Genomic DNA, 27,125 nt, shown 5'->3' on the forward strand with positions numbered 1-27,125 from the left:
AACGTGGCTTTCATTTATCAACTCCTAACCATTTGTCTGAAAAAAAACGGATAGTCTCTTTGAGTTGAGTGACATTTCTAATCCTCCTAATACATTTCTGCATAGCCGTTTGGGCTCCTGTGTGTTTCAGGCTCGGCGCTGTGGCTTCTATGGATAACCTCAGCCGGTGACCACACACAATAAGCACTCTCTCTTCATATCTCCTCGTCTCCTAACCTGCTTTACATCATGTGATTGCATTTCCTCATAGCCTGCTGGTATGACCTCACCATGTTGTCCATCATATAGTTCATGAATACGTTAACATGGATATGACAAAAACAACCAACTACTTGTAGGCAACAATACAGTGTTTCGAGAAAATAAACGGTGTGCAATCCAACTCTGTGGGTAGTTAGGTAACATGCGTGTCCTCACATGATATTTTACATTTTCATGTGTAAAGACAACAAATGACCTTAAGTTATTTGATGTTAACTGTCAACCTAAAAAACAGAATGTCCACATTTTCAATACTACCTTCTGCATTCCCTTAAGAGGTATGTTTAACGAAAAGATACCCTTTGCATTCCTAACCCGCCCTCTCGGAGATAAGATAACGTCTTTGAAAAGCGGTTTAGGACATCACCTGACAGACAGACAACTCTGATCTGTGTGTTAAGTGCCGTTACCAGTGACAGGTTATGCTAAACAGAAAATCCACAGTGCCACCGAAAGAATGTGATGGCAGGTGCACAGATGTCACTTTTAAAAGAACAGCCCAGTTTACCACAAAACTGAGTGAATGGCTGGCTCCAAACACCAGACTGCACAACTAACCTCATTCTCAGACCGCATTCCCCAAAGTTTGCTCAATCTCTCTGCGTTTGTTTACACATCGCAGCCTTTCCAAAGCAACTGCACCTCCCAACGCTCCGTGCACCGCGGCTGTCCATCACAGAGATTGACGGACAACTCTCTCACCCTCCCTGGCCTCCCAATCATCTCTGTGTCACCCACCGTTGACATCGCGGCGGAGGTGAGCCAACCTTTATTAATTCAATCCACCACCTGTGTACACCGTCTCTCTCACCACAGAGCTAACCATGACAACAAGCATTATCCACCTCCTCCTCCTCCTCCTCCTCATCTCCCTCTCCTCCTCCTCCAACTCTTCCTCCTCCTCCTCCTCATCTCCCTCTCCTCTTCCTCCAACACCTCTTCCTCCATCTCTTCCTCCTTCTCCTCCTACTCCTCCTCCTCCTCCTCATCCCGCTTGTGAGCAGAGGTTATTCGAGGGAGATCAGTTGACATCAGTGCTGGTATTGCTCAAAGTCAACAGAGCGTGGGGCTTCATTGGGGTTTGGGCCTGGGTTGTTTCCTGGTTTTGGTTGCAGGCCCTTTGCTGGCTAACTGGTGTGTTTTAGTGGCTCCTGGAGAGATGGCCTGCTGGGAGAGCTCTCTCTCTGTCTCTGGTACGCCTAGAGTCCCACCCATGGGCCTCTTCTGACTACAGCTGGATTCGCTAAACAGCTGGAATGACTCTGTCTTGCCTGTGTCTTGTATGACCCCATTGTGTGTAGGGGTGTCTGCATGTGTGTGCTGTGGGTGCATGTGTGAGTGTGTTAAGGGGTGTGTGTCTGTGTGTGTGTGTTTGTTTGTTTGTGTCTGCTGTGTGTAGGGTTGTGTGCATGTGTGATTGTGTTAAGGGGTGTGTGTGTGTGTGTGTGTTTGTTTGTGCATACTGTGTTTAGGGGGGTGTGTGTGTGTGTTTGTTTGTGTATGGTGAGTGTGTAGGGGTGTGTGCAAGTGTGTTTGTGTTAAGGGATGTGTGTGGACGTGTTTGTTTGTGTATGCTGTGTGTAGGGTTGTGTCCATGTGTGTGCATGTGTTTGTGGGTTAATGGGTGCGTGTGTGTGTGTTTGTTTGTGTAAGCTGTGTTTAGGGGTGTGTGCGTGTGTGTGTGTGTGTGTGTGTGTGTGTGTGTGTGTGTGTGTGTGTGTGTGTGTGTGTGTGTGTGTGTGTGTGTGTGTGTGTGTGTGTGTGTGTGTGTCTCTGTGTTTGTTAGTGTATGTATATGTGTATGTTAAGGGGTGTTTGCATGTATTTGTGTTAAGGGATATATGTGTGTGTGCGTGTGTGTGTTTGCTTGTGTATGCTGTGTGTATGGGAGGACGATGAGAGAGAGAGAGAGAGATAGAGAGAGAGAGAGATTCAGAAGCAGCCTTCAGAACCATGACAGATCAAAGTGAGCTTTTCTGGCCTTTTGGCGCCAACGAGCGAGAGGGATACAGCTCTCCCACCAGGATTATACCCGGCCTATATTGTATTCCCTTCGTTCGTAATCAGACACAGTCCATCACAAACACATGTGTGTGTCTCTGTCCGTATCTTCTTCCCACTCAAATCACACACCACTCTTGTGATGTTTTTCGGAACATTTTGTAATTGTAGTCTTTTTTTAAATTGCAACTGCCAAACACTGAGCGATGAGTGTGCACATTCACATCAACAATATTCTGAATTCACGGACAATTTGTTCTTTTGCTTCGTCCCCGCAATACTGGAGGGACAGTGTCGTTAAAAGCAAGTCTTCAAATACCACAAAAACAAACCAGAAACCATGAATAAAGCACCTGAAGCTGTATTCTAAGAATAAACAAAAGCTTCACTAAGTACCGGCGTAGATCACACATGACCTATTCTTGCCCTACCAAGTGTATTCCTACCTAAGCCTTTCTCAAATGCCCCGGCCCCCTCACACACAGGCCTCTGCTTCCACAACACTGTTGGGGTCCTGTTGGTGTAGGCAGATGTCAGGTAGCGCCCCCCCCACGCAGTCATTAGGTTGGACTTGTAGGCAGTCCTGAATATAGCCTGCCTGGAAACTACCCAAACATCCCAATGGATGGGAAGCAGCGGTCCGAGTTGTTTCGACTTGATGGAGCACCGACTCTGGGACAAATTCACTGTATTCTTCTAAGTGTTATTGCTTTTCAAGTTGTTTTACAACCGTTTTCTTATTTTTTGCTGGCGAGGAGTTTTTCCTTTTTCTTTGAATAGTTTCGGCGACATATAATTGATTTATTTGTGTCTTATGTAGTTTGGCATTGTGGTTTCGGAGGCGCCCGTCAATATATATTTAGTGGCGGTTGTCACAGGAATCCATTTTCGGTTGAAGCGTGCAGCTGATAACGCACGTACACACGCACGCACGCACGCACGCACACACACACACACACTCACTTACACACACACACACCCACACCTAGCATCCCCCTTCGTGCGAGCCGAGAGATCCTCTGTCCATCAACACTGCGCATAATTAGGATTGAGGGTGTTACCTCCCCCTCCCCTCTCCCCCACAAGCTCATTCTGCTCAGGGGAAGGAGGGTGGGAAAGCCATGCACCTCTAAGGAATAGCGATACAAATATAAGTACGTACAGCGCATTCCATCCCTAACCCTAGCGTGCGTCTGGCTATGCTATCCCCATGCTATGCCCAGTGGGGAGCCATGTGGATACGTATGCTAAGCTAACTTGCCTATTTCGGATAGCCTGGCTTGTTTTGGCTGTCATGTCCTTGTCACGTGCTCAAACGTAGGGGCGGCAAATATAGGCTGTGTAAAGATAGCAACCGCTCCTTTAACTATTGGATTTCGATAACTCAAAGGCGTTACTTTTAACATATGGTTTTATGGGCGACCTGCTTGTAGGGAAGCTGTTTATAAGAAGCTAAACTCAGGGAGCCAAGTACATTCACACTTAGTACGGTTTAGATAGCATGGCTGGAGAGCACTGCAATATATATATGTCACATTTTTAAGTAAAACCAGATGAACACATGGTATTTGAGCAGTTAAAGGCATAGTTTAATCGAGTGCCTGCAGGGAAAAAGGAGATGCAAGGCAGTGTTTACACTCAAACCAGTAACACAACTGATGCCAGTGAAACAGGTTTGATGTTATTGCTCTCGCTAATTAGTAACGTCTAACTGTCATAACTACCCAAATTCAAATACTGTACGACAACCATTCAAACACATTCACACATTCTTCTCAATCGCAAATCTAAAACTCACCCAAAACCTTTTGAATAAGCTGATTGATCAAGCAATCCGTGATTCTCGATGAAACAACGTCATCATCCGTAGCCCCGATCCGACATCAAACGAGGGCACTTGGCAGATGCTTTTATCCAAAGTGCCTCACAATATGAACATTCGTCAGAAGAAAGAGAAACAACAACATATCGCTGTCGGTACAGTAAAGATATTGCTAGCAACAAGTTCCAAGCATTTACAATCGCTAGGTTAATCCATTCCCCGTATCCAACAAAGATAGCTAGGATAAGACGCTACACAAGCTGTAGCACATCCTCTTCCAGCCAGCGTTTTACCTAGCAGCTGCAAGCCGCGCGTGAGGCCGTACACGTCGACCAGCGCCCAGAGTGGCTGGGCGGTCCTCACGCCGCTGAAGAACAGCATGGGGCTGGAGTCGTTGAGGCGGTAGAACACGCGGCCCTTCTTGTCCACCCAGAAGGCCACGACGCTGCCCTCGTTGGCAAACTCCTCGGGCAGGGCCTTGGCCCAGAAGCCACTCTGGGACACCAGGTCGGGGCAGGCGTACTTGGGCAGGTTCTCAGGGTTGATCCGCGACGGGTCGTTGGAGGTGAAGCCCAGGCGCAGGGCTCCGCTCCAGCAGCACTGCTTCTTGGTGATCTGGAGGGAGAGAGAGAGCGAGAGAGAGAGAAAGCCAGACAGGGGGGGAGAGAGAGAGAGACACATGAAATTGACGATGTTGGATGCCGGATCTTATTTGACATGCTGCAGTGGTTGGTCTATGCTGGGTCTATGATTAACAGCTGGGATTTGATTCTATTTACGATTTATTTTTCCGTTAAGTCATTTAGCAGATGCTTTAATCCAAAGCGGCTTGGGAACCAATTTCCTCCTTGAGGCGGCATGTGTTCTGACTCAGGCAATCTGACTCGAGGGAGTCTAACGGGCATAGATGGTGGGTATCCGGGTTCAAACCCAGAAGCTTTCGTCCATCAGTGAAGCTCCCTAACTACCCTACCGGTCTAACGCCCTCATTAATCTCTTAATGTACTTTTTTTTTTTTTTTTTGAGTGTTGATCCGACCTTTTGTTACGAGTCACTTATGCTTAGTTCAGTCGATGAATTATCTTGGAGTCTGCTCAGACACCACCTGTGTTGACCTACGCGCAAACGTTGACTCAATATTGACTCATATAAACCAGTATGTCCAACTGAAGTATTTCAAATCCCACCGTCCTTGTGAGTTAGCAAACAATCTTGATATCGCAATTGCTCTAGGCTGCCCTGACATTTGGCAGGGCTAACAAAGAAGCCTCACAAGAAGATTTTTACAATCTCAACTAGCATCTACTTTGGGATGTGTGCTAAATATAAGGTTCTGCCACTAACTTATTATTTTGCTAGTGGCAGAACCTTATATTTTACCCAAGGAGACTCAACAATTTCAAATTCTAACATAGAAGACTCACAATATGAACTTCACAATCTCAACTAGCATCTACCATAGTACCTAACTATGTGTGCTACTTACTATTTTGCTATTTGGCAGAACCTAGAGCAAATTCAAATATATATCATCAAAGAGCATAATCAATAGCATACTTGATGAAGAATGCATGCAGATAATTGGTAAACATTATGTATCAAGCCCAGAGCCTTTTGCCGGAGCTCGGACCAGCCTTGGCCACTAAACCGCCCTGCCCTCAAAACATTTGACGTCAGTGGAACTAAGAAGAGAGATACGGCGTGACAGGCTGTTCATTTAGTGCGCTGGGCATGACATTTACGCGGGCACCATTTTGCCGTAAGGTTGCCGTGGACACGCAGTGCGCACCCGTTGGTCTCGGAACCTCAAAATCTCAGAGGGCCGGGATGGCGTCATTCGTGAATTACACCGGCTCACACGGTTGACGCACAACGACTGCAATCGAGGCTGAAGGACTTCGATCCCCAGTGTACACGAGACATCCTCCAGTGAGACAGCTAACCTCTACTTTCTCACTAATGACCTATTCTTCTCCGTACGTCACATTGGATAAAAAGCCTCTAAAACACACCAGCTAATCCGAGCGGACATTTACCTTGAGGCGGACTTGCTCGTACATGGAGACGGGCCGGTTGGTGAAGGTGATGGCGTTGCAGAAGCTGGCCTGCCTCTTCACCATCCTCTGGCCGGGGTCCATGACGATCTGGGAGCCCTTGGCGCTGGGGTGGAAGAGGAGCGGGCTGGTGACCATGGCCCCGGCCAGACCCCCGCCACACTGGATGGGCAGGCAGTGCTTGGGCTTGTGGTGACAGCGGTGGGAGGTGGACGGGAAGGGTCCCCCGAGCGAGTCTGGAGAACAGGGGATCGAAAAGAGGAGGGGACGTTAGAATGGAGATCATGGACGTACGACATACAATTCTACAGTGCGTATATTAAGACAATAGAGGTCCCATGGCATGCCACCAGGTGTGGTGTGATTAGCCGGTACAAGCCGTTTTGGAAATCTGCCCCTTATGAAATCACAGGTGGGCGTGTCCACCTAGATGTGTGCTGGATAGATCGGTCTACCAGCCTACCAACGTTGCTCTATCCGCCAGATTTCCAAAACGGCTTGTAGCGGATAATCGCACCACACCTGGTGGCATGCCATGGGACCTTTAAGCTACATTAGGAGACGTATCGGGGAAAGGAATATGGGTGAATGAATGTTTTAAATTGTTGATTATTTCTTTATATCCACCTTTACCTCCACATCATCTGTTAAAGATATATCCACTCTATTACAACTTTTTTATTTGTGGAGACTGTAATGTAGACTGTATTCTGCAGTCACATGTGAAAGGGTTGTGCAAAACTGAAATGATGTGACGCAGACGGACTCAAGAGAGAGTACAATGAGGGATTGCGTGAAGACTACAATGGATGCCTTCAAGTAAGAAAGTACGGCTTGAAATGTAGGCCTTGATATCGGGGACTCCTCCGTCATCGGAGACTCGTGTTTTGTTCATAATGTTGGATCCCAAGGGTCTGAGGGCCATTATTTATGCACCGTCACCACAACACCGTCACATGCATTCAGCTAGCTGAGCTTAACCTCATTCTGGAATAAACCCTCTTTCTCCTCTGCCGAGCATCTATGACAAAAGATTTAAATAACAAGCAGAAGCACTGTCCAGACTAAATTGAGTGTTCGTCAAACAGCAAACTTTATGTTCACCACAAGCAAAACAATCGAGTCGACTTTATTAAACTTATACTGTCGAGGAATCCAGGAACCATCGAGAAATAACCCAAACTTCAGTTAAAATGTTCAGTATTTAAATCAATTAAATGGAGCTTTGATAGGCCCTTTCTCTTCCAAGAGAACTATTCAGTGAGATGGATGGAATGACCTTAAAACAACAAGCAGACGGCAAACAATAGAAGTGAATGATTGAAAATAATCAAAACTAAATTTGTCTGGATTACGTTTAAATATTTTTGCAACAGTCACGTCAATAAACACATAGCATACACACACTGTCATCGTGGCCCCTTAACCCGAACCAAATGCATTATCTCCCCTGTTGGATTTATTACAGCTGTCCTACCTCAGCCACATTAAAAGCCCGGCCTCTTCCCATCGCCTCCCCCTTTCCAAACGCACACAAAGCCACAACTGCCGCCATTAATCTGATGAGTTAGGGGCACTTGCAGGGGGACGCGGTGGCACGGCCCCTGGCACTGCCCCCATGGCTAGATAATTAGATGCAGGGAGAGACTGAATGTGCTATCTTGAAAGTGGGGAGCAGGTGGCGGAGGGAATCTGTCCCTCGGTACCCACACAACAGATCCGCTCCCAGCCTCCTCCCCGTGCAGTCCGGCGCTGGCCTCCACAGCCCTTTAAGATGGTTTTATTGTCCCCTTGCTTGATTAGTCCGCCGCCGTTAATGCACTTTGGTAGATTTGCATCGTTAAAACGTTCCTTGAATGTCAGCGAGTCAAATTCATAGTCTGGCCTTTGTTGTACTTTACATTTATACCGTCTCTGGCATTACCCCGCGATTGACCCTAAAATGCATCAGGGCTTATTCAGAGCCCTATCTCCCATCTTATACGATGTATTTCTATGTACGAAAGTTAGCTCTTCTCCCGGCACGACCTCCAGTCCCATTCATTGTTTTTTTAATGGTAGCCTCATTGTGGACACAATGCCACCGTCCATGAATGTGCTTGCATGCATATGGTCAAGAGCAGGTTTGGCTGAATGCATTTTACCAGGCACTGGAGAGAGAGAGAGAGAGAGAGAGAGAGAGAGAGAGAGAGAGAGAGAGAGAGAGAGAGAGAGAGACGCAGCTGCCATCAAATGAAACGGAGGTTAAGTGTGAATTCATGTTTCTTAGCAACCGCCCCCCAGCCCTCACATCAAAAGGTTCTGATCTGCGCTCTCACTCGGGCCTGAGCTCTACAACAGATGCTGTTTTGTGTGCCTGGGAACACAAAATGTTATTTATGATCTTGAATCTATCCTGGGGCAACTTGCCACTCGTGTCCGCTTATCTCGGGGTTATCTGAAAAGGGGAAAATGATTTGTTTACTTAGATCTAGCAATAAAAATGGTGAATCAAGTGCTTTTGTTGTTCACTGTCTGATTGTTGTTGAATATTTGGAGGCAGAATCATTCTCAAGTACACCTTCAATTTAGCCAATGCCGTCCATCCTGACAATTTGCTGTTACTCATATCAGGAGCCGAGATGCAGAACCGGGGCGAGTCAGAATCATCACTCATCTACCAGAATCAAGGATTTCTGCCCAATGTATCGCCGATCCGTCGTCCTCTGGGCTCGTAAACATAGCGGAGGGGGGGGAGGAAATCTTACTGCCTGCATCAGTCAGCTGACTAATGCACTATTTTCAGCATCCAATCTGCTCGTTTCCTTGGAGGAATATATGACCTATATGGGAAATGTATTCACCTCCAATGCCATAGCAGCCGTCATATCTCACAGCAAACGCAGACGACAACATTTATGGTGCAACAAAGACAAGTCCCCAAAACGGAATATGTTCCTGTCTCTGATGTTTGGGAGTATATGAGCCCATCCGGAGGCAGGGCTGTAAACCAAGTCGCAAAGTGTCCCAGAATCCACTCTGGTTTCAGGGGTGTTCATAAATCATCATAAATCCATTGCAGTAAATCTCTAATGAGCAACAGTTCGAAAAAAGGGACACGAGAACAAAACAGCCCAAAAATATAAACAACGTCTGAAACTTTGAAACGACACACTTAGCTCAGGCTGTGTTCATGTGTTCACTCTGTTGATGATTATGAGTGGATTATGAATTTAGAGTCTTTTCTTTGCTACATGACGACAAAGACCTGAACATCAAGATGCTACCTACTGTGAGACTCTATTTGGCTTGAAGTCGCATAAGGCAGAAAGCAGATCCAAGATGGCATGAGTTTATCTGCGATCTGTATCTCCAGGTGAATGATCCAATCGTTGGTTCTCCACAGTAAAGTGTGAAAAACCACGAGAAGGACAACATTCATTGTAATGTCATCCCAGCTATCGGGTGTGCTCTGTGGTTGCCTTACAGTCACTCGTTCTAAACTCACTCAACTTCTTAATCCATGGCTCAGATAACATGGGAAACCATTTAATTAGCCTCAAAGCAGACCGCTTTCATCCTTCTATCTCATTCCAGGTCTACACACACACACACAAGAGCTCTGTCTCTCATCTTATCAGAGATAGACAAATAGGGGATCCGAGGGCATTATTTCCTTTTCAAATTATCAAAGATGAGTATTTTGACTCTGCCTAAGACTGCTTTAAAAGAAAGAACCCTTGTATCACTTTGTTTAATCAGCCAGCGCAAAGTCTGTTCTCACTATTATGCCCAGAATATCAAGCCCAGAATGGTTACATGGTTAACCTGATTGGATTTTCATTTGTTTAAATACAGATGTCAATAAACCTGCCCAAGTAATGATAATTTAAGATGTTAAATTACATGATCAATTTTGGCACAGCGTTAGAAGCAAATCAGCAGGAACCCACTCAGACTTGGTTGTCAATGGCCACAGAAGACAGAAAACATATCTAATATTTGAATAACCGGGCGGGCACGGTAAAGAGTGAACCGTCATAACTACTACATTTAAAAGGAAACAGTAATGATGGCAAAACTGTGCCCCTATCACTTTGTCAGTACTGTGTCAAGTGAGTAGGTTTGGATTCCTTGGAATTATTCTTAAAACTAAACAAAGATCATAAATAAATATTCATCATCTATTTCTTAAATGGTAGGTTATTTTGCAATAAAGAAAATACAAATTTGAACGTTTAAAACTATTACCATTAACGTTGTTCTAAAGCTAGGTAACACACACACAGACACAAACAGACACAGAAAGGTTTCTGTACCCATCGCAACATGGACATTGTACTGCGAAGAACAGGTTCCACAAAGACAAATCCCCTATAAATCTTTTCTGCTTTTTACTATTTCAAGAAACTTTCAAGTTTCCCATTTGCATTGTTTAGAAATATTTAAAAACAGAGCAGAGAGCTCCGTGTTTGTTTCATATCTTAATACGTCATAATCTAATCCCCTTATTTACCGGCTGGAACAGAGAACAATGCGAGACAGAAACAGCCGAGGTCGAGAGATCCTCTCATGTCATCAATCAAGTCCTCACGTGCACGGTGTGGGAGCGCACGTTGGGAGCGCACGTTGTAGTGCACATTGGAGTGCACGGTGCCCCATACGTGAACCAAAGAGGAAGAGCCTTTAAAACGGCCCCACTTAACCAACCGGTCTGACAGCTGCCACCTGTAAACCTATTTTATGTGTGTATACATGGGTGTATAAGTTTATGTGTGTGTGTGTCTGTGTGTGTGTGTGTGTGTGTGTGTGTGTGTGTGTGTGTGTGTGTGTGTGTGTGTGTGTGTGTGTGTGTGTGTGTGTGTGTGTGTGTGCGTGTGTGTGTGTGTTAGTGTAGGTGTGTGTGTGTGTGTGTGTGTGTGTGTGTGTGTGTGTGTGTGTGTGTGTGTGCGTGTCTCTTTGATACGCACTGTTTAAACAACGACCTCATGTGTTTGCGTGGTCTCGGCACACGCTGATGGTTTAAAAGGCCCCATGGGGTCATTTTTGGTCCCTGGATGTGTGTTGTGACAAGGAACAATGTGAGTAGCCGGTCCAACTTTGTCTTTGTAATTCACTTACAAAGTCCCTGCCTTGGCAACACACACACACACACACACACACACACACACACACACACACACACACACACACACACACACACACACACACACACACACACACACACACACACACTCTTAACACACACACACACACACACACAATAACACACATAGACACCTGTAATGCACGCTGCTCTTTTGAATGAGCAGCTTTCATACCCTGTTCCGAACGATTTCCCTAGCGTAACCTTATCAGCTCGGAGCTCATTTGGCTGCTGGGCCATCTGGGACAGATGGTACATGGAGTATCGCCCGGGTCGTGTCAGAAGCCAAACGTACGGACATGTCTGTTTGTTTTAGCCAACCGAGTTTTCTTGTATCTTTATTACCCTGGCTATTATAGGGGCATGTTAATGTCACAGGCATCATAACCGTTTTACATTTTGAATTTACATTTAGGGCCTTGAGCAGATGCTTTTATCCAAAGCCACTTACAATCAGTATACTTGTTAGAAGAAAGAGAAAAAAACTGTATATGGCTGTCCGTACAGTAAGGATGTTCATAGAAACAATTGCTAGGTTAACCCATTCTCCGTATACAACCGAAATAGCTGGGAAGAGATGCTACACGATGCTATGTACTATTTTTAAGTGCCCTGACGTACAACATACAATAAGCGCGTACATTAAGTACCATAACCGGAAGGTTTGTATTTGCGCAGGAAGTGAAATCACCAAGTTCCTGTTTGCTACGGAAAAAGCAGCTCACCTAAACGTCAGCCTCACATGCAACGGTTGTATTAACGAAGCTAGCTCTCAAGTGTCTGCGCCCAAACAACACATTTGTCTTTTCCATGGTATTTATCCTGATTTTATTTTTTTCTTGTCTTCCCCTGTAGCTGGTGAGATGGCTTGTGTCATTTACAATGCACCTAGACACAATCTCAACAGCCCTGACAAATAACACCCTAATGATGTTTACAGAGTGGGAGATGATTGATTCAGCCTGACTAACTCATGAGAAAATGTCGTTTCAGGCTGATGTAGGACCGACAATGTTGGGAAATATATCATCAGTGAAAGCCATGAATCCATCTCGACAAACATTGTTATTTGGGTTCGGCTTTTGAATGAAAATCAAGCCAAACAATCCAGGGTGGGTTTTTGGATGGCCATCTTTCTAGATGTTCTCAGCCATAGCATGTGTGCTAGAGTTTATACTGTAGAGTGGGCAGGAGAGTCTAGCAGCCAGGGTGTTTGTCTTCCCCCCGGAAGGCATTGGCTTAGATTCCAAACGTCTGCATCCTAGCCTGTGGCCAATATTGAGATGCCTTCCGGTAAGGTACTGTTTGAACAGGTATCTGAATTTGTTGCAGGCCGAAGTTGCTCTGGATAAAACTAGAGGACTCAATAGGAAAAAAACTCCATCCAAGTAAATGCGTATCATCTTCAATTACGCCATAATGGCACGAAGCCAGTTGGTCTTTGTCTAACTCAAAGGTTCCCTGTGTTTGATGTCCAACAGAGCGTGCTCCACAGATCCGGCCCAGGAGCCGATCAGACGCCTGAGTAATTCTCTGTGAGGTCAGAGAGAGCCGCCGCGCCTCCTGCTACCGTGGCGATGGGTACCGGAGGCCACCCTGGATGCTAGCTGAGCCGGCCTTTGCATCTTTACGGTTGCCATGGTACTGTTTGTGTGCGCTGCCGGGCAACGTCGTGACACATTCATTGATTTGATCTTGATTGATTGAGTGTTGCTGGCAGCCAATCATTCGGGGGGTGGGGGGGGGGGGTGCTGTGTTTGTAGGGAGGGTTCTATAGGATCACGTAATTAGAACGGGTTATCAGCTCGTTGTCCCCTTGTCTCTTAACTCGATTGAGTCTCGAGATGAGAGTGAGGCCCTGGCATTGTTGGGGGATCTCAGATTACCTGCATATTCATCATCATATAGCTCCTTGGAATTTCACTGGTCCACAAAGGCCTCCCCAGCCTAGAAAGGTGTCAGGTTGAAAATACCAAGGAGCCAGATGATTGTGCACTTAAGAAATGTTTGTGTTTACAACAGAAGAGGGTGGTTTAGCGAGGGGGGGGGGGGGGATGTCTCTCTCTCTCTCTCTCTCTCTCTAATAGAGCTGTTTCTCGCTCTATTCTGGGCATCAATTATTCAGACCTTTCTGACAAGCAGCACTGAAGCTGCATCGCAAACCGAGACGGCAGATCTGAAGAAAGTCTATGTTTGGCCGGCGTCTGAACACTGCGCGCTCTGCTAAGCTCACCGGCCGCCGCCTCTCGCTCGCTGACGAGCAGGATTACGCTAGCCGCGGTATAATCAATAAGTAATCCTAGCGTGAGGCCACGTTGCAGGTGGTGTACGGTGTAACCCGAAGCCTTTGGGTGCAGGCGGGTGAGGAGAATCCTGGGATGTCTGCGGCGTATTGATTCTAGAAGGAGATGGATGTACAACGCTCCGAGTCTTTGTTTGGACGCTGCCTCTGAAATGACTGGCCCTGCATGGAGGATATAAGGGTGCATATGTGTGTGTGTGTGTGTGTGTGTGTGTGTGTGTGTGTGTGTGTGTGTGTGTGTGTGTGTGTGTGTGTGTGTGTGTGTGTGTGTGTGTGTGTGTGTGTGTGTGTGTGTGCACTTAGGCCTCTTGTTGTGGGTGACAAGGTTACCTAGCTTACTAAGCAATGTCATCTGAACCTTACACATATGTTTCAGTCACTCCATAGCAACCGGTCACACACACACACACCCACACACAAACCTCTCTGTCTGTTCCATTATTTTCCCTTATTTATCTTCTCTCTCTGTCTCTCTCTCACTCATACTCGTCTTTCTCGCTCTATCCCTGTCTCCATGACCGATAGAAAGAGTGAAAGAGAAAAACAAAGACCCAATCCAAGTATTTAGGAAACAAACCAGGGGACCAACATGGAAACAAAAGAAAGATACGAGTGGGAAGAATGAGCCGGGTGAACGCAGCCACTTCTTGCCAACAGACGAAAATCATCAAATTAAAATAATAATAAAACAAAATATAAAAGTCAGCCACCCACAACAAGCAATCAGTGCCAATCGATGGCTTCAGATGCGTTAAGAACTTCACCATGTTTGGCTCCACACAGCTTCCTTGTTGCCTTTCTTATCCAGAGACATGTGCATTGTGGATGAAGCCAGACATTCGGCCCAATCTAAACCCTCCAGCTGAAAGCCACTGGCCCACTTTCTGTCAATATGGAAAATATATAAAGCAAGCACTCCCACAGGTTCGACACAGACCGCGTTACGCAATCAAGTTAGCCAACGCCGTTTAGATGTGCTCTGGTGGTCTGCAACACCTGAGAACAGCACCGCAGTAGTAAGCAATAGCGTTAGGAAGCGCTGTGTTAATGTTAGCGGGATACCTCCCACCCTGCTCATCTTCCACAGACGGAGAGCCGTGCCTAATGTAAAGTATCATTCATGAAGCGCGTCACGTTTGGTTGCTGGGTAAAAGCTTTTCTTACGTGAATGTTGAGGAATGAGGATTGCAGTGAAAACTCCCTTGTTAGTATCTAGAAAGGCAAAGTAAGAACCAAGTGGTACACAATAATATAGGCATCTAAAATATTCCATTTAATTAACCCTAGCAGCCGGTCCCATTGTTGTGGACATGAAGCAGATGAAATCGGCCAATGAGGCGGCCACATGCTGCAGTAAAGACCCTGCAGCGGGCTATTAAACCTGTTTGTTTGACATTTCAATTAAGTCCCACATCGGCGCCTTATAAAGAAGATCAGAATTGTATAAAATTGTTATGAGTCAGCTCGAATCGCTCTGTTGTCGTGTATACCTCTCGTAACAGTTTAGCATGGACACTGACTCACTTTTTCACCAAACAAAGACATGCCAGTTTTGAGCGTTTGCATTGAATAGTTACAGGGTCCAAGTCCCACTCTGTCCGCGTTAAGTTAGCCCCGCCCCCACTGCTCCTAATTGGCTTAATCCATGGGCTTTCATTATTAGCCCAATCAGTAGGCCAGGAGAACTGGGGGAAGCTCCAGGACCTCAGCCATACCTAGGAGACCCCGAAGGACCTTCTGTGGCACTGTAGCAGGCCCACACCCTGTGAGGGGCCCATGTGGGTTTCATCCACCACTGGGTACTGGTTCCACTGGGGTGACTTTCACATGGTACGAGCTGAACCTTTGCAATGTGTTAGTGGTCATTACAAGTTTTATTGGGAGGTCAAATAGCCTGAACCAAGTAATTGCCCACATATTATGTATCAACCTTGTTGTCACTACCACCATGAGAACCTCGCACATGTGCAAGGGTGGTCATTTTATGTGAATATTTGTACACACACGTGTGGTATTGTGTGTATGTGTGTGCGCTGTGCTAATGTGTGTGTGTGTGTGTGTGTGTGTGCGTGTGTGTATGCGCTGTGCTTATCTGTGTGTGTGTGTGTGTGTGTGTGTGTGTGTGTGTGTGTGTGTGTGTGTAATAGGATGATTATTTCATTGCGTATTAAGTTTAATTGACATACAATGGCGAACACACCAGGCCACATAACCGCACACCACTGCTCTGAAACTGTGGTGTAAGAAAGAGGGAACACTTAAACGTCTATCAATGCATACCAGGGAAACCCCCCAAACTTTTTCTTTTCTCAGTGCACTCCAACTTAAATTGAAACCATTGACGCAAACTACTTATACTGCAACGAAATGTGGATAGTGGAATGGAAATAATAATTATAGCAACGAAATTTTCTCCTAATTGCCCTAGAATAAAAAAAAAAACACAGTTCCATCTACATCAGCCCGGGTAGCAGCGCTTTAATGAAAACACAATCGCCTCCCGTCAATCAAACGAGAAAGATGTCTGCAAGCTCCAGGAGATTAGCTACCTGATCCCAGAGCCCGTGTTCCCATTACATGCACTATACTGGTCCCATTGGCTCATGCTGACCCTTTTAAATTTACAAATAAAACAAAAATACTATTGCAATACACACACGCATTTCCTTTCCTCACGATGCTTCGCCTGAAAAAAAAAAAGGACAAAAACGCTCATAATAAACAATGCATTCTTACCGTACAGGGCATTTCGCGTTAACTGCCCACCCATGGCTGTATTCCTGCCTATCGCCGGTAGCCGATCGATTAATCAGAACATGTCGTTGTGCAGGCTTACGGCAGCGTCGGTGGCATAGTTAGACCTTCACATCCCAAAACGAGCCTCTTTTTTTTTACTGGAATACATAAACAGTAGACAGACAGAGCAGCCCGCACCTCCAGCAGCGCTGCAGAGCAATAGCCTATGTATAGGGACACTCCCCCCCTACCATTCACTGATCGCTCTATGTACCACGAGTCACTCACACTTGCATTAACATAAAAGGTGGAGACTGTGGTGGTGAGCGACGTTAACGCTATGACTGCCATGGCTGGCGCGTCATTGGTAACGACCGCATCTTCAACCACGTGAAACGCACTGGACTTACAATTGATTAATTTATGCAAGGAGATCAGGATTGATCCTATTCTATTTTATTATTATTTTTTGTATGATTTATGCTATTAAAATCGTTCGAATCAACCTGCATTGCTTATGTATAAATTCTGTATAAATTATCTTACATTAAGGGCCTTTGTCTGTCGCATATTCCTTGTTTTCGTTAACCCTCCTCCCCCCCTCTCTCCCTCTCTGTCTTTGTGTTACAGATATAAGGATTCGGGCTATGTTGGGAACCGGAGCGTCGGTGAGCTATGCGCTCACATTCCTCACCCTCACCACTCAGTCGTTCACCTAAAAGTCCACGCTCCGTTCCCCCATGCGCCCCGGGATGCCTATAGGCAGACAGGAGACCAGCCTTTGACTTAACGCTGTCAGCGCCCCATCTCCGGTGACCTCGAGGTGCTGCATTTCACACCCTGCCGTGGTGATTCACCATCCGCCTTCAGCATTAATCACTGATCACCGAATTGTGAATGAGCGTTGTTGATATGTGTATTGATTTTATTTATTATTATTTGGTTCAGACGACACATACAGAGCCATTAGGGCTCGCTGCATAGTTTCTGCATGATCTCAACCCGGCTCAGGATACATAGGTTTCAAGGCTCAAAGGCTCTGTCAAACTAAACGTTGTACACGAGGTTCGTGGTACATTTTAGTGATATGAAATCATTTTCTCATTCTTCAGACTTTTTATAACTATACTCTTTGGATTGGAAATAACGTGAAATATGCGCTGATGTTTACTCAAGCAAATCAATCGTTTTTTGACATATGTTTATATTTACATATAATGTAAAAAATATATAATATAGATACATATAATAAAAAAAATTGTATAATTATTATTGAAAATGTATATGTATTTATAAAAAAAATAACATCCTCATTCATCTACCTTTCAGGAATTCCTAAACCACACCGAGGTGATTAGTTTGTGTCACACAAGGCACAAAATGCCCAGAGCTGTATCCGTACTTCATGGAAGAAACATGAGCAACATTATAATAGATCTAACAGGAGGCGCGCTGTAACCTCGACGACACACGGGAGGAAGATGTATTAAAAACACAAACACTTCCTCGCCCGTCTGGACACTGGTGCTGTAAGTGATTGCATGACTTCAAACATCCTTCCTTTTTGAGGGTATTCTGTTCTTCCTGTTTTGGTCCATTCCACTGCATTTCCCCTAGCATTTGGCTCTCTAACTGAGCTGCATCTCTGGACATCTAACTAAAACCCAAGATTGAGAAGTCTTTCAGATAGGCAACAGTATTCTGATTACAGAGTGGTGAGCTTTTCGAAGATGCACTAAAATGCTTTTTCCAAGCATTATTTCTTCTATTGTATATTATATTATAAGTATATTATATATAGCCTATATATATATATTGTATTCGTCTTAAAGTGATTTGTAGTTACGATTTTTCACACACACCACAATTTCTTGGGTGGAAAAATGTTGAGCATAGTGGTTTAAATGATAAATATTGGATTGTATTGAGCTACTACGAGGAGTCGATAATGTTATAAAGTCCTTTATTCCTCAGTTGAGCTGAAACGCTTGCAGATATAGACATTACATTTTGCTTCAGTCTATTTTAGATTGAGCCATTTTCTAGGGAGCAACCTTTCGCAGCCGGTATTAAGCTGACATTTTTATGATGTGCAAGTTTGAAACAAATTAAAGGAAAATAGTGCTAGTGGCTAGTGTGTTGAACTTTATCAGAAAGGTTCTGTGTTCGATTCTCGATGTCCACAGCCAACATGCAGAAATTCTCTAGAGCAAGATGAGTAACCCCTACCTGTATACTGGATGGGACATATTCATATTAATATGAGATTTATTATTCATAAATCTCATATTAAATATGAGATTTATTCCATTTGTAGCGATGACCAATAAAAGGGATTCATTTGAAGAGGTTTTTGCAAGTTGAACACACTGCTCCATTTTATTTATTATCTGTGGTTTCATTAGAAGCAAGAATACACTGTACAATGTATGCCATTCTGCAATTCTCAGATCTGACATCCGAATGCATGCTGTAGTTGTATTGTGAAAATTAAATCATCACAGGGGTGACGACATTGGGATCGGAAGGCGGATGAAGAAGAACAAACAGCCATTAGCATTGTACACGGTGGTCATGAATGCAAATGGCAAAATGTTACAGCTGTGCCCTCAATTCCTTTATGCTAATGAATCCTTTCAAGAATAATCCATACCCGTTTGTATAATGAAACGATAGCACAGTGGGAATCCTTTTTCTCTATATACAGCCCTGAGAGAGAACTGAACGCAAAGCAACGCCGTTAGTCATCATTTCTATTAAAACATCCATGTTTAATTTAACGCTGCCTTGTCATCAATCCCTCCCCCTTAACGTGCTTCCCATTCCATGTGAGGTCTCAAAACCGCTAGAACCAATGCTTCCCGCGGTAGGAACGAGGCCTTTAGCACGGCTAGTCGGCGAGGCCTGTCTCCCACTGGTACCCTTGGTGGTGGCGGCTGTGGGTTAGCTTAGCTTCACGTGTCTGTGGGTTAGCTTAGCTTCACGTGTCCTCTCTCGCCGCTCGGGGCTCGCAGCGGTGCGGACAAAGGAAACAGGTCGCTGTCTTGCTTCTCGCCGTGGCCGAAAATAACCATCTCCCCACGTCCCAGCATGCCTCGCTCCTTTGGCGGCAGCTGGGGCCCAGATCGGACCAGGGTTTCCATGGTAACCGTTTCGTTGAAGGATGACATCACACATGGATGGATATGTACCACACCACTGCCCAAACCACAATTGCACACATCTGTGGAGACACACACACGCGCACACGCGCGCACGCAAACACACAGACACACACGCACTCACGCAAACACACACACACACACACACACACACACACACACACACACACACACACACACACGTGCACACACACACACACACACACACACACACACACACACACACACACACACACACACACACACACACACACACACACACACACGCACTGATGTAACCCACGATCATCACACATATTCCAGGATGTCAATATATCCAAGCAATAAACAAGCTGAGGTCAATGCAAACAAAAACACTAATACAGAACATAAACAGTTCAGTGGAACACAGCAAGCTAAAACTCACACACACACACAAACACACTGATGTAACCCTCCATGTGTGCATAACCAGTTCAGCCCTGAATACGATGCCTGCCACCTTCCTGTAAGTGATTTGGGCTCTACAAAGAGAGAGAGAGGCTGAGAGAGAGAGGTAGAGAGGGGGGGAGAGAGAGGTAGACAGAGAGTGTGGGAGAGAGAGTGGGAGAGAGAGGTGAGACGAGGGGGAGAGAGAGAGAGAGAGAGAGAGGTAGACAGATACAGAGGGAGAGAGTGGACGAGAGAGGGGCAGAATAGAGAGAAGAGAGAGAGGTAGAGAGAGATTAAGAGATAGGTATACAGAGACAGAGGGAGAAGAGAGAAAGGAGAAGAGAGAGTGGGAGATAGAGGAGAGAAGAGGTGGTAGAGAGAGGTAGACAGAGGGATGGAGAAAAAACAGAAGGAAAAGAGAGAGAGGTAGAGAGAGGGCCGGAGAGAGGTAAGGACAGAGACAAAGGGAGAGAGAGAGTAGGAGAAGAGAAAGGAATAGAAGGGGCAGAGAGAGAGAGGGGGAGGGAGAAGAGAGAGGATGAGAAGAGAGAGGGAGAGAGAGAGAGAGAGAGAGAGAGGGGGAGAGAGAGAGAAGGGGAGAGAGAGAAAGGAAGAGAAGGGGCAGAGAGAGAGAGGGGGAGGGAGAAGAGAGAGGAGGAGAAGAGAGAGAGAGAGGGGGGAGAGAGAGGGGGAGAGAGACAGAGGGGGAGAGAGAGAGAGAGGGGTAGCAGATGCTGAGCGAGTCCGGGGGGGAGCTCACTCCGGGTGGGGTGGTGGGGCTCTTGTAGCAGAAAAGGCTCTCCTGCATTTGGCATTGTCTGGGGAGGCTGTCGGGCTGCGTGTGTGCAAACAAAACCTCCCATTCAGCGGCGGTCTCTGTAGCACCCCCCCCCCCTCCCCCCCCCAGGGCCATGTGCAGCATGAGTAACGCTGGGACGCCGCGAACATCCTGAATGACCAGGAGAATAGGGAAGATAGGGAGGAAGAGAGAGGGATGGCTAGGAAGAAAGAGAGAGAGAGAGCTATGGGAAGAGATAAAGAAACCAAGAAAGAGAAAGAAAGTATCAGGAAAAAAAAAAAAGGGAAGGAGAGAGACAGAAGGAATGAAAGAAAGATAGGAAGAAAAAAGGGGGAGAATTAATTATTCATCATCATGATAACAGGGATTGTATTAATGAGTTACATTCCGTCCAGACTGTCGCCATAAAATCTGGATGCTGCTGCCGCTGCTTTATCTGAAGCGAGTTACCCCCAGCTATTAAAACTGTTCTTATTAAAACTGTATTTCTAATTCTTATAATCCTTTCATAACTGCTGCCTTGATATGTCCCTTATCCCTTTCCCAGTCCAGCTCTACGACAGAAGGTATGCTGGACACAGATATCAGGGTTGACAAAACAAGGACGGTGTGCATTGACTGGGCTTTTGAAACTCATACCTGAAAGGTTGTGGGTTTGATCCCCGACGTCCGCAACTACCGGTAAGCATCCTACCTCTAGCGAGATGATTAATCCCAATCTCAACGACCTCAATCCATGTTTTATGCATACTATTTTACACTATTTTATGAATAATGGAAGTAGAAGTCAAAGCTGGTGACATACCAGATTCACTTCAACAGAGCAGACCTCAAACAATGCCAGGGCCTAATACCAAATACATTAACCTGTTTTGATGAGAGAATAATGCAGGGAGGATGGGAATGTCCTTCCTTCTGGGGATATGCAACCGATAACAGGTAGCATGCTGGGTAATTTTGAAGGTGGAGGTGAAGGTGAACACTGGTACGAGCGTAGCATTCCTTGCACGCCGAGATTTTCATTAGGGCCGGAGTAGAGCAGAAGAGAGATGTGATGAAAGGATCCATCACCTCCTTTTAATATTTTACGTTAGCATCTGACAGCCCGGGCCAGGATTAACGAGGAGAAACGCCTCATTGTCTTTGGTCCCAGGAAGTGGAAGAAAAGGAATAACCATCATATCCATGTGCAGGAGCACTAAAATGCACTCGTGCAGAGTGATAGATCTATCAAAATGGACGCATCAGTATCACAAGAAAGAGGTTGGAATGGGACTGTAATCATGAAAAGTAATCCTCTGATACAGCAACGGATTTATTGTATTACTGTATGTCCAAGGTCAGATGTATGGTAACCTAAGGAAGGTTGATCGAATGAGACAGATCTCGGTCTGCCTGTAGGCCTTCCCCCTCTTATCTAAGATTCACATTTTATCCTCATCATGCCTTGCAACAGTAGAAATAATACAAGCCAAAGGGCAATGCAACGCTGGGATTCCTATGGCTTTCCCGTCTCGTAGTGCTCCGACGTCCATGTGGTTGTAATTCCCCCCAGAACATATGATGGATATTGTCGATTTCAGTCCCAATTATGACGCATAGTTTATTGTTCATTATATTGAGCTAATAGAGGACAGCGGCCTCTTGCAGGGGGAACGCAATTTTATAAATGTTCATGGCTTCTTAATCAGCGCCTCGTCTAGCATAACCGCTTTCACGTGACGATGCTAGTCAAACCTCTTCTCACCTGCAGACTTCAGTGAAAATTGGCACTAGAGAGAGGGATAGAGAGGTGGGGATTCATCCTGGCATGGAGAAAAGGGTTTTATTATTTCTCTCAGTCCTCTTCCTGGCCCATCGCCTCATCTCTCCCATCTGGTTTCTATAGATCTCTGCCTGTGTGCTTTCTCAATGGTGTGGCTTTCGTAGCACAGTGTGTGCGGCTGTGGTTTACAGTGATGATGATGTTTGCCTCTAAGTCGTGTCTGCCTTCTCTTCCTGGAAGGCAATAAAATAAAATGAAATGGTTTCTTAACAACGTACCACAGAGGCCACCAAAGGTGTCACCCTGGCCCTGTCTGACCCCGGGTCTCTGGAATCGCACTGCAGGCTCTAAACCGCAGGCAGTACCCGGGAATTGGCCCCAGTAGGTTCACCTAAAGTGGGGCAAGTAGTGGAAAATCAGGCAACAGAATGAAAAGAGAGAGGCTGAGAGAGAGGCTGAGAGAGAGAGAGAGAGAGAGAGAGAGAGAGAGAGAGAGAGAGAGAGAGAGAGAGAGAGAGAGAGAGAGAGAGAGAGAGAGAGAGAGAGAATAGATATAGGTTGATCCAGATATAGATTTATATAGACAGATGCATCGCTTGGCATGTTCTGCATTCTCTGGCAAAGCAACCAGAGAGAGACACTGAACCAGAATGAACAAAGAGAGGTTAAGAGAGAGAGGGGGAGAGAGAGAGAGAGGGGGAGAAACGAGAACGAGAGCGGCAGAGAGAGAGAGAGAGAGAGGGAGAGAGAGAAACAAGAACGAGAGAGGAAGGGAGAGAAATAGACGATTAGAGGAATGAGAGATGCATACAGAAGGGAAAGTCACCGCCTGCAGGGGCACAATTACAGTGTCCCCCTGGCAGTCACCCCGTGCCCGTGCTCCCTGACAGGGCCCAACGCAGCCACGCGTTGGGGTCGCAGGGGGGGAGGGAGGCCTCGTTAATCAGCCTGGGACGAGTCAGCACTCGGAGAGAGAGAGAAAGAGAGAGAAAGAGAGCACGAGAGGGACGTTCAAGGGAGAAGACTCCTGTTCGGGCCAAGGGGCCTGGGAGCTCACCCAAGGGTGGTGGGGGGGCTGGAGGAGAGCTGGGGGTGTTGGTGTGTGTGTGTGTGTGTGTGTGTGTGTGTGTGTGTGTGGTGGGGGGGGGGGATAACATGTAACAATGCATGGCAGAGGTCCCAAAACCTTTCAGTGGTTCGCTGTATGCCGATCCCCACACTACAGCCCCCCTGGATGGAAAATCATGAAGTCAGCCCAGTGTTGGAGGAACCCCCAACAAAGACAAAAGCACAGATGAAACCATGCTCTCCCCAGGAATCCATTGCAGCAACATTTTTCAATCACACAAATAATGTGCGCCTGTGTATTCCCTCCGCACCAAATGTTTTGCGTTACCACATGGAGCGAACTACTGGGCGTCTCTGGGATCCACGCCCATTTGCAACATCCTCAAAGGCAGCTCTCCAACGGACTGTGTGTGTGTGTGTGTGTGGGGGGGGGGGGGGGGGGTATTGTAAATACAGGATAAAGTGGACCGCTCAGGTTTAAAGTTGATACTCCCGGAATCCCCCCGTTGGTAGGTGCCACGGATAGCGACACTTCCTTCTTTACACACTCGTTTAGACCCTCCTTTGGCCCTCTCTAGGGCATCACTTCACCTATTTTCTTGATGTTGCTCTCAGCCCACACACACACACACACACACACAAGCACACACACACAAGCACACACACGCACACACACACACGCACACACACACTTCCACCGTAATTCTTCCCTTCTCACTATCTGTCCCACTCTCTTGCTACATACCTCTTGTGAATGTCCCTCGGCAATACCAGATGGTAAAGGCCAACACTCCCCAAAGAAAAAATGTAATCCGCTCCTCACATGGGCCTAGAGGCTGCGGTGGCAAGATTATCCCGTCAGAAAATGCTCCAGCCATGGCGAGCCGGGCGCTAGCGGGGAGATCCCTGTTGGTCGGAATGAAGCGACATGAAATCAGTGGCTTAGTGGACGCGTGGTGAGTGTGTGCTCATGACTGTACTAAGACCAAACATGACAAAGTCAACTGTACTTTGTTTCTGTGATCGAGCTTCTTCCTGATCGAATAGACTTCCACTAATGGTAGTGGAAGTCTATTCGACATATGGATGTGGGGTCAATGCAAAATAAGGAAAAGTCTGCTGAAATGAGCATTGCATTTAGTGATTACTAAGGTTTTAGAGGGTCCTACACCCCTATGCCGTGCAGTACACGGCTGGTGTATACCATGTTGTATAATGAAATCACACAGGAAGGGTACGAGGGAGCAGTTGACCGTGTGGTCTCCATATCAGCGTCTTGATTGGTTATTGCGTGTGTTCAACTGTTGGAAAACAACAGCACATACTGCTAAGTGCAGGAACCGAAAGTGCCATATCCCTGAAGCTCGTTACCGCGTCTAATTAAAAGCCCTTTTTCTCATTACTGTTGCAGTCATGTTAATTACACCACAGCATAAAAAATGGAAAGTACAGATATTCATTTCTTGATAATAATAATTTTGGGAGCTCCAAACCTTTCCAGTACCCCTTGACATTCATTTTCAGGGCTTGAAGTATTGCAAAGTATCCTCTACTGATGTAGTAAATTGAAAGTTGTTTGAAGAGCAATTCAAAGAGCAATAGAAATATGATCTATTTTGAAACGTGTGTGTGCGTGTGCACGCCTGGATTTGCATGCACACACATCTTGTCTCCATTTGAAAGGCAAATGTACTTGCCTTTAAAAACCGCGGTAATAGTCTTGTAGCAGAACAGGCCAGTCCATTATACCTAATTGAGGTTGGACTCCGTAAAATAATTTGGGAGTCAACAATCAAAGGGTGATTATACACACATAGTGAAGCCCAGATCACCACGGCTCAATTAAATACACGAGTGAACGAAAGCACGATGTATCACGAGCCGGCGCGGAGATCATTGAGGCCGTACCCCATCCCGCCACACAACTCTCCAACCTCTGGTGAACCCTGAACTGAACTCCTCACCACATCTTCCCTGGGGCTCTGCGAGTCGTGATTACAGACATTAGCTTCAGAGTGTTTTCCTTCTCTACGTGAGAGCGGTGGCTGCCAGACGCGTTCTAAGATGGAGATCAGACCACAGCCTTTATCATGTTCAATTTTCCCCTACAACACCAGCTTAGTGTTATGACATGCAGTTGGGGGGGGATTGGGTGTTGCAGATCCTAATCACCAATGTATTGGAATTCTTTGCACTGGTACATTTTGGGGAGGGTTCAGGTAATAGGATCTACAAGCTGGAATGAAATGTGGATGGGTGTGTTCTCTATGTTCTCTGACCTTTTTAGCTCACAACCCAGTGAGTTTCAAAAAGGAGAAAGGAATGGACCTGTGAGTGGTACTGGGTATGCTATATCGATCATACAGGCCCAAAAGTGTGTTCGTGTTCATGCCTATGTTGGAAGGGGTGGGTGTGGGCAGGAGTGTGTATGCACATACGCATGTGTAGTGTGTGGGTGTTTCTCTACATGTCTGGCTATGTTCAGACACGTTGGCCCACAGGGCCAAGCATCGATGTGTGGTGTTAAAATCAATCTCTTCACCACACTGCTCCGACCGTGGCCCCAATGAGGGACTGACGCAGAGCAGAGACCAACACAGTGCAACCCCCCTGTCTGGGTGACGTCTGCAGGTCTTCTGCATGGGTCCACCATCAGCACCAGCAGCATCACCACCGCCACCGTCACCACCACCACCACCACCACCACCACCACCACCAGCACTGCCGCCACCAGCGACGACATCATCATCTCCCACTTATCATGCCCTCCTCCTCTGAATTTTTTTTTTGGAAAACAATTGCCATGGCAACTGTTGCGCATGTTGTCATGTGGTGGTTGTCAAGGAAACGAGGCTGTACAAGTGGTCCTCTTTTCGCCCGCGCGCTCTCTGATTTTTGCCACTTCGTCTGAGTAACGTGTTCCACACGGCACTCCAGCTACATGCAGACCTGGGAGAGAGACAGAGAGAAACGCTCTTACGGGTCTTTGAGGAATGATCAATTGTGATTGTGTTCTGACCAAACTGCCCCGGTCATAACCTTACTTCTTGCATTGTTCCTTCCCAGGATAATTAAGCTTATTCTTGTCCAAAAGCTCCAGCTGTATCAGAGGCTGGAGAGATTTTTTCAAGGGATAATTACTGCTGAACGTATTAATGGGACAAAAGCCCAAAGGGTATTAGTGAAAATTCTTTAGAGTGAATAGGGCTTCTAAGAATATAAGGGTGTATTTTGGCTATCCAAAACTTGCACAACCTTGGAATGAAAACTGAGATGGATTAATACTGCTTTGCTCTGCTTTACTTGGCACCCCTCATAAGCATCCACTCGAACACGGCTGCCAAGAATGAGCTCAAGTACATGCACAGGGTAGGCCTCACCCTTTTTATCAATATACACTTGAACATGCTAAAAGATCATTAGATCAATCCAAACGAATCGTTCTACAATAACAGAGCATGGCGCTGATGAGTGATGATCATCATTTTCACAATGCCAATTAGCTATCTGCTTGGCATTATGACGAAAGTCTGGATTTTGAGTCTTCCCGTCAGACTTGATTTCAGACCTCGTAATCGTATTCCCTTCTGGAGTAAATAAACAAACACAATGTCAAATGC

At 46.1% G+C, this 27,125-nt stretch overlaps 1 protein-coding gene across 2 annotated transcripts in view; it reads right to left on the minus strand.

Moving 5' to 3' along the window:
- The window catches only part of neurl1aa (neuralized E3 ubiquitin protein ligase 1Aa), a 39,316-nt gene extending 22,739 nt beyond the window's left edge, over positions 1-16,577 (minus strand). For both annotated transcript variants that reach the window (XM_030352340.1, XM_030352339.1), the window contains exons 1-3: positions 16,302-16,577; positions 6,121-6,374; positions 4,378-4,699 (exon numbers count right to left, since the gene is read on the minus strand). In XM_030352340.1, the coding sequence (XP_030208200.1) occupies positions 4,378-4,699; positions 6,121-6,374; positions 16,302-16,335 (610 nt within the window). In that variant the 5' untranslated portion in view covers positions 16,336-16,577. The remainder of the gene's footprint in view (positions 1-4,377; positions 4,700-6,120; positions 6,375-16,301) is intronic.
- Between the last annotated feature and the right edge of the window lie 10,548 nt (positions 16,578-27,125).

The sequence above is a fragment of the Gadus morhua genome, chromosome 3 (assembly GCF_902167405.1).
Source record: "Gadus morhua chromosome 3, gadMor3.0, whole genome shotgun sequence".
Classification (NCBI taxonomy): Eukaryota; Metazoa; Chordata; class Actinopteri; order Gadiformes; family Gadidae; genus Gadus; species Gadus morhua.